At 48.2% G+C, this 13,914-nt stretch overlaps 1 protein-coding gene and 1 non-coding gene across 2 annotated transcripts in view; both read right to left on the bottom strand.

The window, feature by feature from the left end:
- LOC149975353 (ribosome biogenesis protein wdr12) overlaps positions 1-4,484 on the bottom strand; it is a 28,769-nt gene extending 24,285 nt beyond the window's left edge. Inside the window, exons 1-3 of the mRNA XM_090206978.1 lie at positions 4,284-4,484; positions 3,668-3,762; positions 1,674-1,768 (exon numbers count right to left, since the gene is read on the bottom strand). Of these exons, the coding sequence (XP_090063104.1) occupies positions 1,674-1,768; positions 3,668-3,762; positions 4,284-4,324 (231 nt within the window). The 5' untranslated portion in view covers positions 4,325-4,484. The remainder of the gene's footprint in view (positions 1-1,673; positions 1,769-3,667; positions 3,763-4,283) is intronic.
- Positions 4,485-9,226: 4,742 nt separating this feature from the next.
- On the bottom strand, positions 9,227-9,417 carry LOC118947562 (U2 spliceosomal RNA). Its single transcript, XR_005041801.1, has one exon. It is a non-coding gene; the product is annotated as a U2 spliceosomal RNA (small nuclear RNA).
- Between the last annotated feature and the right edge of the window lie 4,497 nt (positions 9,418-13,914).

The raw sequence follows: 13,914 nt of genomic DNA, 5'->3' as shown, positions 1-13,914 counted from the left end.
ACCGCCCAGAGGTCCTGCTACCGCCCAGAGGTCCTGCTACCGCCCAGAGGTCCTACTACCGCCCAGAGGTCCTACAAGTAAAACCCTACCACCCAGTGGTCCTACTACCGCCCAGAGGTCCTACAAGTAAAACCCTACCGCCCCGGGGGACTGCTACCGCCCAGGGGGACTACTACCGCCCAGGGGGACTACTACCGCCCAGGGGGACTACTACCGCCCAGAGGTTCTACAAGTAAAACCCTACTGTCCAGAGGGTGCTACTACCGTCCAGAGGTCCTACTACCGCCCAGAGGGTGCTACTACCGTCCAGAGGGTGCTACTACCGTCCAGAGGGTGCTACTACCGCCCAGAGGGTGCTACTACCGCCCAGAGGGTGCTACTACCGCCCAGAGGGTGCTACTACCGCCCAGAGGGTGCTACTACCGCCCAGAGGGTGCTACTACCACCCAGAGGGTGCTACTACCACCCAGAGGGTGCAACTACCACCCAGAGGGTGCAACTACCACCCAGAGGGTGCAACTACCACCCAGAGGGTGCTACGAGTAAACACTACTACCGCCCAGAGGTCCTACTACCGCCCAGAGGTCCCTACTACCACCCAGAGGTCCCTACTACCGCCCAGAGGTCCCTACTACCGCCCAGAGGTCCCTACTACCGCCCAGAGGCCCCTACTACCGCCCAGAGGTCCTACAAGTAAAACCCTACCGCCCAGAGGTCCTGCTACCGCCCAGAGGTCCTGCTACCGCCCAGAGGTCCTGCTACCGCCCAGAGGTCCTGCTACCGCCCAGAGGTCCTGCTACCGCCCAGAGGTCCTGCTACCGCCCAGAGGTCCTGCTACCGCCCAGGGTCCTGCTACCGCCCAGAGGTCCTGCTACCACCCAGAGGTCCTACAAGTAAAACCCTACCGCCCAGAGGTCCTACAAGTAAAACCCTACCACCCAGAGGTCCTACTACCACCCAGAGGTCCTGCTACCGCCCAGAGGTCATACTACCGCCCAGAGGTCATACTACCGCCCAGAGGTCCTACTACCGCCCAGAGGTCCTACAAGTAAAACCCTACCGCCCAGAGGTCCTGCTACCGCCCAGAGGTCCTGCTACCGCCCAGAGGTCCTGCTACCGCCCAGAGGTCCTGCTACCGCCCAGAGGTCCTGCTACCGCCCAGAGGTCCTACTACCGCCCAGAGGTCCTACTACTGTCCAGAGGTCCTACAAGTAAAACCCTACCGTCCAGAGGTTCTACTACCGCCCAGAGGTCCTACAAGTAAAACCCTACTGTCCAGAGGTCCTGCTACCGCCCAGGGGTCCTGCTACCGCCAAGAGGTCCTGCTACCGCCAAGAGGTCCTGCTACCGCCCAGAGGTCCTGCTACCGCTCAGAGGTCCTGCTACCGCTCAGAGGTCCTGCTACCGCCCAGAGGTCCTGCTACCGCCCAGAGGTCCTGCTACAGCCCAGAGGTCCTGCTACCGTCCAGAGGGTGCTTTTACCGTCCAGAGGGTGCTACGAGTAAACCCTACCCCCCAGAGGTCCTACTACAGAGGTCCTCCTACCCCCCCAGAGGTCCTACTACCCCCCCCCAGAGATCCTACTACCCCCCCGCAGAGGTCCTACTACCCCCCGCAGAGGTCCTACTACCCCCCCCAGAGGTCCTACTACCCCCCCCAGAGGTCCTACTCACCGTTGAGATGCCTTCAGCCTCCATGTGATTTGACAACGATGTCCGCAGGAACTGACCTCGCACCAGGAAGTCAAACTCAATCTGGCTGTGAGACCCTACAACAACAAAGCACACACAAAGATGAGACACCCAATATGATGCTAATACATTCATCAGTGATCTAGGTCAAACCAAGACAGCACCAGTCCTGAAATAATGTAATTGGAGAATAATAGTTACAAGGACAAACAATGTGTGTAATGTGACAAAAGGCTATACAAGACATCTGCAGTGGGTGGACATGGAATATTGGTCTCCTGAGTGTGGACACACGTCTTCCTATAGACCTGGGGGGCTCAGATGTTTGTGGTATCAGGGTGGGTGGAGAGGAAGCTAGGAAAGCTGCAGTCAGTCCAGGTAGCATGAAGTGGATTCATTATGATTGATGTCAGTGGAGGCTGCTGAGGGGAAGACGGCTCATAATAATGTCCGGAACAGAGCAAATGGAATGGCATCACATGGAAACCATGTGTTTGATACCATTACACTCCAGCCATTATCACGAGTCCATCCTCCCCAATTAAGGTGCCACCAACCTCCTCTGATATATGTTCACCCCATCTCCCAGAGGGATCAGCTTTGCTCAACTGGGGGAAGGAGAAGTTTTAGTCTGCGGAAAAGAGCTCCTCTCAAGGGGTTATAACAGTGCCTCTAAGTGTTGAGGTTAAGCAACTTAACAAGGTTCCTGCCGTGTTGAAGCCTGATGAATAACCAGAAATCAAGGTGGCTGGAAGGAGGAGAGTCTGGCCCTGATGCTGTGCTTTGTACTGGCTGGAGGGAGGTGAGTCTGGCCCTGATGCTGTGCTATGTACTGGCTGGAGGGAGGTGAGTCTGGCCCTGATGCTGTGCTATGTACTGGCTGGAGGGAGGTGAGTCTAGCCCTGATGCTGTGCTATGTACTGGCTGGAGGGAGGTGAGTCTGGCCCTGATGCTGTGCTATGTACTGGCTGGAGGGAGGCGAGTCTGGCCCTGATGCTGTGCTATGTACTGGCTGGAGGGAGGTGAGTCTGGCCCTGATGCTGTGCTACGTAGTGGCTGGAGGGAGGAGAGTCTGGCCCTGATACTGCGCTACGTAGTGGCTGGAGGGAGGAGAGTCTGGCCCTGATGCTGTGCTACGTAGTGGCTGGAGGGGGGAGAGTCTGGCCCTGATGCTGTGCTATATAGTGGCTGGAGGGAATAGAGTCTGGCCCTGATGCTGTGCTATATAGTGGCTGGAGGGTGGAGAGTCTGGGCCCGATGCTGTGCTATATAGTGGCTGGAGGGAATAGAGTCTGGCCCTGATGCTGTGCTATATAGTGGCTGGAGGGTGGAGAGTCTGGACCCGATGCTGTGCTATATAGTGGCTGGAGGGAATAGAGTCTGGCCCTGATGCTGTGCTATATAGTGGCTGGAGGGAATAGAGTCTGGCCCTGATGCTGTGCTATATAGTGGCTGGAGGGTGGAGAGTCTGGACCCGATGCTGTGCTATATAGTGGCTGGAGGGAATAGAGTCTGGCCCTGATGCTGTGCTATATAGTGGCTGGAGGGAATAGAGTCTGGCCCTGATGCTGTGCTATATAGTGGCTGGAGGGTGGAGAGTCTGGACCCGATGCTGTGCTATATAGTGGCTGGAGGGAATAGAGTCTGGCCCTGATGCTGTGCCATGAGGTTCTCCCTGATAGGGTGTTGTTAGGACAGTTAACCGGTTAGTGCCAGAAGTTTGGCCATGTGGCGTCATTGTGTAGAAAGGTCCAGCTGAGACGTGGTAGGGGTGGAGCTTTCCATTTAGTGAAGATGTCTGGAAGACAAGCATCAAGTGTAGTGACTGTGGAGGTAGTCATCAAGGTCTTCAGAATGCCCGGTTGAAACAGACACAGGTAGCTACAGTTGGTGGCTGTAATGCCACATTATATCGGATGCCAACCGCCATTAAACCCCAACGAATGGAAAAGCACCATTCTACAATCTATTCTCACCATTCTTTGCTTCCAGCAGCTTGTTGATGACGTTGCTGAGTTCCTGTACCTCTGAGGCAGCAGGGATGGAGAATGGGACGTCATCGACTGAATATCTGAGGGACAACGTCGGTAGGTTATGCTACAGCAATAATTTAACATGACTAAGTCACTGCTTACAGACAAATAGATAGTTGGCTAACTAACTTCAAACTTGTAGTATTCAGCTAGGCTAGCAAACATAGCAACCCATAGGATTTCTATTTACAATCTTCCCTGGTCAGGCTAACTCACACTAACTTCAATAAATCAACATTATCAAAGCAACTCGTCTGCTAAGGACACAATATGATTACTGTTACCAACAGCATGGCTAACACTCCCATAGAGTTCTCCTCTTCAACTCGTCTGCTAAGGACACAATATGATTACTGTTACCAACAGCATGGCTAACACTCCCATAGAGTTCTCCTCTTCAACTCGTCTGCTAAGGACACAATATGATTACTGTTACCAACAGCATGGCTAACACTCCCATAGAGTTCTCCTTCATGCTCGCTAACTAGTTAGCTTACTGGCCAAACGAGCAAGCTAACTAGCTAGTGGCTATCCTTACAATTCAACAATAAATACTTACTTTTTGTTATCCGTAAAGAACCTGGTTTGTAACTGAGACATATCTCTTCTGTTGTTGAAAAGTAACTCTATAAAACGGCTTCACAGACTGTTATTCGCTGATGAACATATCAAGCAGGACGTCATGCCACGTGGGTCAGAATCAGCGCGCCTGCGTGAGATGTAGAAGACATGTTAGTGGATCACGGAAAAGGCAAAAGTCGATCACTTTTCCCTACTCCTCTAGTATTGTCTGGAGCCAACAACAACAACAACACACAAAAATAGGCTTTTACTTATAAAATAGTTTTTGTTGTTGTCCTGAAAGCAGCCACCGAGCACCACATTACCTTAGCATATTTAGGAAAATGTTCTGGCTATAGACGGAATATTATAGACGCTACGATAGCCAGCAATGCATGTTAAAAGGCCTTTTCACACTGCATTGTTCTTAACCACAGGCTATCTAAGAATGGCTCTGGGCTAGTTTATACATTTTTTAAAAAGCTTTAAATCAAATTGTATTTAATTTGTTATCAGGAATCAAATCAGATGTATATGAAATAGTTTGGTGCAATATGCATTAAAAAGGAGAGTAATTGCCCATAATTCTGCACCTTTCGGTAGTTGATCATCGTGATTTAGTGACTGCAAAGAACATTTATGGATCTACTGGGATTTTCAAAAGAGACTAACTTTCTGTTTTGTCTGCTCTTGCACTCCAGAGATACGTACAGATGGGTTCATATTTTTGCGTACAGTTGTGTTATTTTGATGAATGTATTTGCAATTTTGACGGTACAATATATTTTTTATTCATGTTTTTATGTGTTTAAAAAACATTTTCGAAATGCATTTACTGTTTTGCAAAAGTTGTGTGTCTTGTGGACTCTGTTTTGAAAATCGACAACATTGTTCCAAAGAAATGCTTGTATGTGATTGAGAGAAACTAATACATACAGACAGTTGCTTGCGAGACAGTCCATGTTACCAGTACATGACTTTAGCATAACTGATGAGGGCACCCGCAGACATTTGCTGAGAGAACGTGACCTGACGCTGGCCTTGGCAGTGGAGACATGCCGTGCAGCAGAGCTTACTGATATACGGATAAGGTCCATGGAGCTAGAAAGGCAACATATGGACAATGTCAATGCTACATTCAGGCAGCCAGTAAAGAAATTCCCCTTTGCCACAGCTAATGCTAATACTACAGCCAACTCTGCAGTAGACAACCCCAATACATGCCGATATTGTGGCATTTCTCATGGACGAGGAAAAGAACACTGCCCAGCCTATGGAAAAATATGAAAATCCTGTGGTACAGCTAATCTCTTCGCAAGGGTCTGCATGAAAAGCAAGAGAAAGGAGGGTAAAGTGCACTCCATGGAAACAAACACAGATGAAGGGAACGACAGCACAGGGGATGTATATGCTAGCGAGTGCATAGGGGCAGTGAGGGCAAAAGGACAAAAGTGGTTTGTCACTCTGCTACTTAATAATAAACCACAGCAATGCCAGCTAGATTCAGGGGCCACATGCAACGTTATGAGCCTTAAAGACAAAAGGAGGCTCGCGCCCAGAGACAAACTCACAGAGTAGCACCAAGCTGAAACTGTATTCAGGCCAGTTCATGACCTCTTTAGGCCTGTTTGTGACAGAGTGTGTTTTACGTGGCCAGAAATACACCCTTGAGTTTGAAATAGTTGAGGCTAGTCAACAGCCATTACTGTCAGGTTCTACATGCGAGCGCTTTGGGCTTATTAACTTCCCCATCCCAGCTGATCTTAACATTATAGACAAAGTCCAGGCTGGGCCCCTAAGCAAGGAGACACTCCTAAGCATGACGTCCTAAGCATGACCATGATGTCTTCAACGCACCGGTCGAGTCAGTTCCCGGGGAAGTCCACTTTGAGTTGGACGCAGCAATCCAGCCTGTCCAGTGTGCACCCCGCAATGTACCAGTGGCCATTAAAGCAGCTACGAAGGCTCAGCTTGACAAATACGAAGCAGATGGCCACATCATATCCGTCTCCGAGCCTACGGACTGGATAAGTAATATGGTTATCGTCAAGAAACCAGACAAGCTACGGATATGCATTGATCCTAAACACCTCAACCGGGCTCTGCGACGTTCACATTACATTATGCCCACGTTGGAGGATGTTCTTTACAAGCTCCCAAAGGCCAGAGTCTTCACGCTCGTAGATGCCAGAGATGCCTTCCTGCAGTGCAAGCTCGACGAGCCCAGCAGTTACATGACCACCTTTTGGACACCCTGGGGCAGGAAGAGGTGGTTAAAGCTTCCGTTTGGTGTCTCTGTGGCTCCAGAGGTGTATCAGCGGAAACAGCATGAGCTGTTGATGGGGCTCAGTGGCGTGGAACCCATAGCAGATGGCATCCTCGTAGTGGGCTGTGGGGACAGTGATGAGGAGGCAGAATGTGACCATGACGCCAAGCTGCTGGCCCTGATGGTCAGATGCAGACAGGTCAAGCTAAGGCTAAGCATAAAAAAGCGTAATTTTACAGTGCCAGAGGTCCGCTTTCATGGGCACATCTTGTCCTCCACCGGATTGAAGGTGGATCCTGAAAAAGTGAAGGCTGTCTTGGAAATGCCCCACCCATCTGACGTGAAGGCAGTGCAGCGCTTCGTCGGATTCGTCACCTACCTGGCCAAATTCTTACCGCGGCTCTCTGAAGTGTGTGAGCCACTAAGGAGGCTCATGGACAAGGACACCATCTGGCATTGGCTCCCAAAACATGACGCAGCGGTGAGGGAAATAAAACAACTGGTCACCCAGACACCTGTACTGCGATACTACAATGTGTCGAAACCTGTCAGAGTGACTCAAGCCAGTATGGACTTGGCTGTTGCCTCATGCAGGAGGGCCAGCCTGTGGCATTCGCCTCTAGGGCACTCACCCCAACAGAGCAGAACTATGCCCAGATAGAGAAGGAGTGCCTCAGCATTGTGTTTGCATGCCAACGCTTCCACCACTACCTGTACGAGCAGATCACAAGCCCCTTATTGCTATATTCAGCAAGCCTCTTCTGAATGCCCCAAAACGACTGCAGAGCATGCTACTGGCCCTACAAAACTGCAACCTCAAGGTGGTGTATAAGCCAGGGCCAGAGATGTATGTGAGTGACACGCTCAGCAGGGCTACTGCATCAGGCACTCACACACGCTCCATGCATGAACAACACGCAGTGTGCAGCTTACAAACAGAGCAAGTGGATGTTGAACACATCAACCAGGCTGACTACCTCAATGTTACGGACCAGCGCCTTATACAAATCAGAGAGCACACAGACAGGGATGAGCAACTCCAGGCATTGAGGTCTGTGATTCTGATGGGCTGGCCCGACTGCAAGGAAGAAACTGCTTTAGCCGTCAGAGGATATTGGCCAGTCAAAGAGGAGCTCAGTGTTCAAAACGGAGTAATATTCAAGTGTCAGAGAGTCGTTATTCCCCGGTCTCTGCGCCCTGAGATGTTGGCACGCGTGCACTCAAGTCACATAGGAGGTGAGGCCTGTTACAGACAAGCACGTGACACACTGTATTGGCCAGGAATGCAGAGTGAAATCAAAGACTATGTCAGAAAATGCACAGTCTGCAATTAATATGCCATTGAGCAACAGAGAGAGACGATGATATCCCACGAGCTACCGATGCTCCCCTGGCAGATAGTAAGTCTAGATCTCTTCCAGCACAGTGGCAAAGACTTTCTGCTGGTAGTCTATCATTACTCAGACTTTTGGGAGATTGACCTCCTTCCCGACCTCTCAGCAGAGACAACGATCAAACGCTGCAAGGCTCAGTTTGCCTATATGGCCAGCCAGATAGGGTAATTCCAGATAATGGACCCCAATTCTCCGGAGTTGAGTTCCGAAAATTTGCTGCAGAATGGGAATTCGAGCACGTCACTACACCCAAAAGCTAATGGGAAGGCGGAGTCCGCAGTAAAAATCGCAAAGAACCTCTGCAAAAAGGCTCTGCGAGAGGGCAAAGATGCCTGGAAAGCAATCCTGCAGTGGCGCAATACCCCGACAGAAGGCATGGATAGCAGCCCGGCACAGCTACGTCACAGAAGACAGGTCTCCAAGTTCATCTACGACAAATCAGCAAAAGACTTACCTGAGCTCAGGGTGGGTGAAACGGTGCGAATGAAGCCACTACCAGGGGACCGGACAGGCCTCTGGAGACTCGGATCCTGTGTACAGAAAGTTGCACTTGGTCGAAGTGAATGGATCAATGTATCGTCGTAACAGGGTTGACCTTCGGATTGCTGAGCCAGCACCTATTCAGAACCCTGATGGCCAAAGGGTTCGCATGACAAAAGACAGAACCCCAGCAAGTCACATGGGGCCTGAGGCACTGGGCGAAGAGCCAGGGGATCACAGGTCGGCCGCTCCCTCGCCCATCAATTCTCCCCTTAGACGTTGAGATGACACGCCTGTGCGGGAACCCGCAGTCCTCGCAGACAAGCCCCCTGTCTTTTCACGCTGCGGGCGTCTGGGCCAGCCACCAAAAAGACTTAATCTGTAGGTTTCCCATCAGGGATTGTTGACAGACAGAGATAAAAGTGAAGAGAATATCAAAATGTGTTATTGTTACCTGAGAAAAATAAATAAATAATACTAAACTGTTAATGTTGGAAATTGTTACTAGGTTTGCTTTGTTAGTGAATTGACACCTCCTGTCCTATTTTATTAAATGGAAGATGTTATGGGTGTAAGATGGCACAGTGATGCCATCTGTTGGTAAATGTTCATTACTGCAACTCGTGTGTTTTACCGGGGTGCTTGAGATACCCGGATGTGTTGTGATGTACTGAACAAGACTGGTCACTCGCATCAATGCCTATGTCTCGTCATTTAACGTTCAATGTGCTCAATGTGAAAATACAATACAGACCAACGAAGCAACTTTGTTTCCTCTGTCTGATTTCTCTTCACAATGAAAGGGGGTGCACCGTTCCTGGAGGTACTGCAATACCAGGTCGATGCGTGGAGTGGACGGAGCAAGCCCCTATTCCATCTCCCTATTCCAAAAATCAATTTAATATATGGTCCCCAGATAGGGGACGTATCAGATATTAAACTGATAAGAACAGATACTACACTTGATCTTAGCCAAAAGGCCGAGAAGCGATACCTGCAATGATTTCGGGAAGAAGTGGCCGTTCTCCGACACGTCAAATTCGACTAAGGTTACACCAAAATGAGCACTGTATGCTTTTTGTTTTCCATAAAAAATATAATGCTTTAAATAAATGGTGGCATGGATGGGGAGTTGATCAACGCCAGGAATAACCACGTTTGACTGTTACAATGTAACACATGTAGGTTCTAAGATGACGTGGTCATCCGCCCTCCAATCAGAAATGAGAGAACACGTTAACCTGATCAACAGCTAAATTGGAATAATAATATATTACGTGTGGGGAGGGGGGGATGGGGGGCAATTTGGAGATAATAATATTGACATAACATTTGATCTTGTATCAAGTATATCTGGTAGCATTGCTGCCACAAACGAACTGAAGCAATTGTCCACTTGGTGGCGCCAGAGTTCCACCGACCGTCACTTTTTCCTGGTTGTCCTGTGTGGTACAGAAAACTGCATTTCAATGTTGAACGAATTGACTTCAGGACATCGTCAACGAAAATAACGTGAACAATAAAAATAGCCTGTCTTTTTTTGTATCTGTCTGTAGAGCCTTGAATGATAAGTCCATTGTGAGAAGGCCTTCATAAAGTGTCCCTCCTAAATTACTAGAGGCCAAACTTCAAAGATGTCTATGGCACTGGACTGCAGTAAGAGAGCTAAGGAGCGGATGGTCCTGGCTGCCTAAACGTTTCCTCCACATAATAAACTAAGAAACATGGCACTTTGGAGGCTTACTTTTATAATTAGACTTACTCAGTCACTATAACTAACTTCATAAAATGCCATTAGGCCTAATGAAGATACTATATATGTAAGTTACTTGATTGGTGTCTTGTGAATCCACCTGTATGCGCATTAAGGTTGAATATTTCCCCGGTATTATACGATAATAAATCACTTTTCTCCCGGGTAACCTGGTAGTTTCCACCAAAACTTGGAAGTGTCATTCAAAAGCATTATAACGCATATAAATGTCTGGATTTGATGAGAGCTTTGATTCAGCATGAACATTCTAATCTGATGCTACCTGAGCCTGATGAGACCAATATTAACCACATTTAATGAGCCCTACATTAACCACATTTAATGAGCCGAAGCACAAATTATTGTACTGTTATCCATTAGGTCCACCAGGACCTCACATGACTGTGAAACATTGTTGTGTTGTAACTTTAATTTATGACGTTCACCACACTATTCAGTGATATATTTTTGCAATGGGAAGTAATAGCTGGTTTGTTAATTTAATTTTGTTAATGAAATAGTTGTGCTATTGTATTGTTCTGACTTCATGGGGCCGACTGGAGTGAATGTCATCGTTCACAATGTCATCAAAAAGCTCCTCCTTCACTAGAACGGCCCGACTACAGACTATATAATGTCGGGCGCATTAAGTGATGCTATGTTTTCTGTTATTTTTATGATTTTATAGTTTGACACAACGTATTGGAAGATTTTTGATCCCTCTGAAAGCCGAGGTCCTATAGTCACGGTTCACCACTGGATCTATGTGAAGGCTTCCATTAAACCTGTCCAGGTCCAGTCTGTCCAGTTTCTGCTAGTGCACGTACCACATGGCCACATTATTCAGCCTTGTTTGACTCATGGATGATCTAAGCCATGTCTTAAGCCTCCCCGGGGCACTAAAACTCCTCTCAGCCTCGACAGAGGAGGCAGGGACGACCAGCAGACGCCTTACTAAAGCTTCCACCTGACTGAAGAGACCTTTCACCTCTGGCACCATTTCCCCAATAATGCCAGCAACATCTGAGCTCATTTGATATGTATAATTATTCCCAAACATGGCCAGCTGCACCTGCAGAAGTCTTGAATTCAATTCAGGATGGATATGGGCTGAGTATTCACTGTGTCCAAGGTGTTGTAGAACTGGGCATCTGGATGGATGTGGGCTGAGTATTCACTGTGTCCAAGGTGTTGTAGAACTGGGCATCAGGATGGATGTGGGCTGAGTATTCACTGTGTCCAAGGTGTTGTAGAACTGGGCTCTGTACAGACTGGGCATCAGGATGGATGTGGGCTGAGTATTCACTGTGTCCAAGGTGTTGTAGAACTGGGCTCTGTACAGACTGGGCATCTGGATGGATGTGGGCTGAGTATTCACTGTGTCCAAGGTGTTGTAGAACTGGGCATCAGGATGGATGTGGGCTGAGTATTCACTGTGTCCAAGGTGTTGTAGAACTGGGCTCTGTACAGACTGGGCATCAGGATGGATGTGGGCTGAGTATTCACTGTGTCCAAGGTGTTGTAGAACTGGGCTCTGTACAGACTGGGCATCTGGATGGATGTGGGCTGAGTATTCACTGTGTCCAAGGTGTTGTAGAACTGGGCTCTGTACAGACTGGGCATCTGGATGGATGTGGGCTGAGTATTCACTGTGTCCAAGGTGTTGTAGAACTGGGCATCAGGATGGATGTGGGCTGAGTATTCACTGTGTCTAAGGTGTTGTAGAACTGGGCTCTGTACAGACTGGGCATGTGGATGGATGTGGGCTGAGTATTCACTGGGCTGCAGCCTGACCGGTGTAACGCTTTGAAAGTTTGCGGATGTGAGGCATCTGAATAGGTTGTTGGTCCAACTTTGTCGCCATAGCAGCTGCTTTTGCGAACATGACATCAAAGTGCTCCCCCGTTCGCTTGTCCTGCATGTGTCACCTTCTGACCTGAGATCTTTGTTGTCTTTGTTTTAGTATGGTCAGGGCGTGAGTTGGGTGGGTTGTCTATGTTCCTTTTTCTAGGTTTTGGGATTTCTGTGTTTATTATACATTTACACATTATTGAACAATTAGATTTTATTTATTTTCTTTTTAACTAGTAAACCAACACATTCTGAACAGTTATAGTTTTAAGCAGTATATTGGTAGTAAACATGCTACCTAACTGATCAACAATTATAGATACAAGCTAATAACAAAGTATATATGCTATCTTATTGAACAAGCAGCTTAACTCAAATAATGTGTGCTAGGCATCTCTCTCCAGGTTGTTGTGCAGCTTGGCTGGCTAGCTGCTCCATGGTTTCCACCAGATATTGCCACTGTTCTCCAAGTTGTTGTGCTGCTTGGCTGGCTAGCTGCTCCATGGTTTCCTCCAGATATGGCCACTGTTCTCCAGGTTGTTGTGCTGCTTGGCTGGCTAGCTGCTCCATGGTTTCCACCAGATATTGCCACTGTTCTCCAGGTTGTTGTGCTGCTTGGCTGGCTAGCTGCTCCATGGTTTCCACCAGATATTGCCACTGTTCTCCAGGTTGTTGTGCTGCTTGGCTGGCTAGCTGCTCCATGGTTTCCTCCAGATATTGCCACTGTTCTCGTACGTACTGTAAATATGATGAATCATAGATTGGCAAGGAAATCCTTTTCATCTTCACTGTCCAACTGCATTGTCACGGAGCTGGAACCAGCAGGATGCAGAGGCCTTGAAGCTGTACGCTGCTGTGGTGCCAAACTGCTGCAGAACTTCACTTGGTAGTTTATGCTGGTAACAGGTATCACCAGCCAGCTTCAGTCCATACAGCACCAGGAGTAGAAACTACCCAAATACAGGTGAGCCAAGCTTGTAGCATCATACCCAAGAAGACTCAAGGCTGTAATCGCTGCCAAAGGTGCTTCAACAAAGTACTGAGTAAAGGGTCCGAATACTTAGATCAAACTTTATTTGTCACATGCACCGAATACAAGTGTAGACCTTACTGTGAAATGCTGACTGACAAGCCCTTAACCAACAGTGTAGACCTTCCTGTGAAATGCTGACTGACAAGCCCTTAACCAACAGTGCAGTTCAATGACAGTAATAAAATATTTACCAAATAAACTGAAGTATAAAATGTAATAAAAGTAACACTAACGAGTCTATACAGGGGGTACCGGTACTGAGTCAGTGTGGAGTCTATATACAGGGGGTACCGGTACTGAGTCAGTGTGGAGTCTATATACAGGTACTGAGTCAGTGTGGAGTCTATATACAGGTACTGAGTCAGTGTGGAGTCTATATACAGGTACTGAGTCAGTGTGGAGTCTATATACAGGGGGTACCGGTACTGAGTCAGTGTGGAGTCTATATACAGGTACTGAGTCAGTGTGGAGTCTATATACAGGTACTGAGTCAGTGTGGAGTCTATATTCAGGGGGTACCGGTACTGAGTCAGTGTGGAGTCTATATACAGGTACTGAGTCAGTGTGGAGTCTATATACAGGGGTACCGGTAGAGTCAATGTGGAGTCTATATACAGGGGGTACCGGTACTGAGTCAGTGTGGAGTCTATATACAGGGGGTACCGGTACTGAGTCAGTGTGGAGTCTATATACAGGTACTGAGTCAGTGTGGAGTCTATATACAGGTACTGAGTCAGTGTGGAGTCTATATACAGGGGGTACCGGTACTGAGTCAGTGTGGAGTCTATATACAGGTACTGAGTCAGTGTGGAGTCTATATACAGGTACTGAGTCAGTGTGGAGTCTATATAC

Source organism: Oncorhynchus mykiss, chromosome 18 (genome assembly GCF_057628025.1).
Source record: "Oncorhynchus mykiss isolate SJ-2025 chromosome 18, ASM5762802v1, whole genome shotgun sequence".
Lineage (NCBI taxonomy): Eukaryota > Metazoa > Chordata > Actinopteri > Salmoniformes > Salmonidae > Oncorhynchus > Oncorhynchus mykiss.
This window is presented reverse-complemented; position numbering and strand designations above follow the sequence as displayed.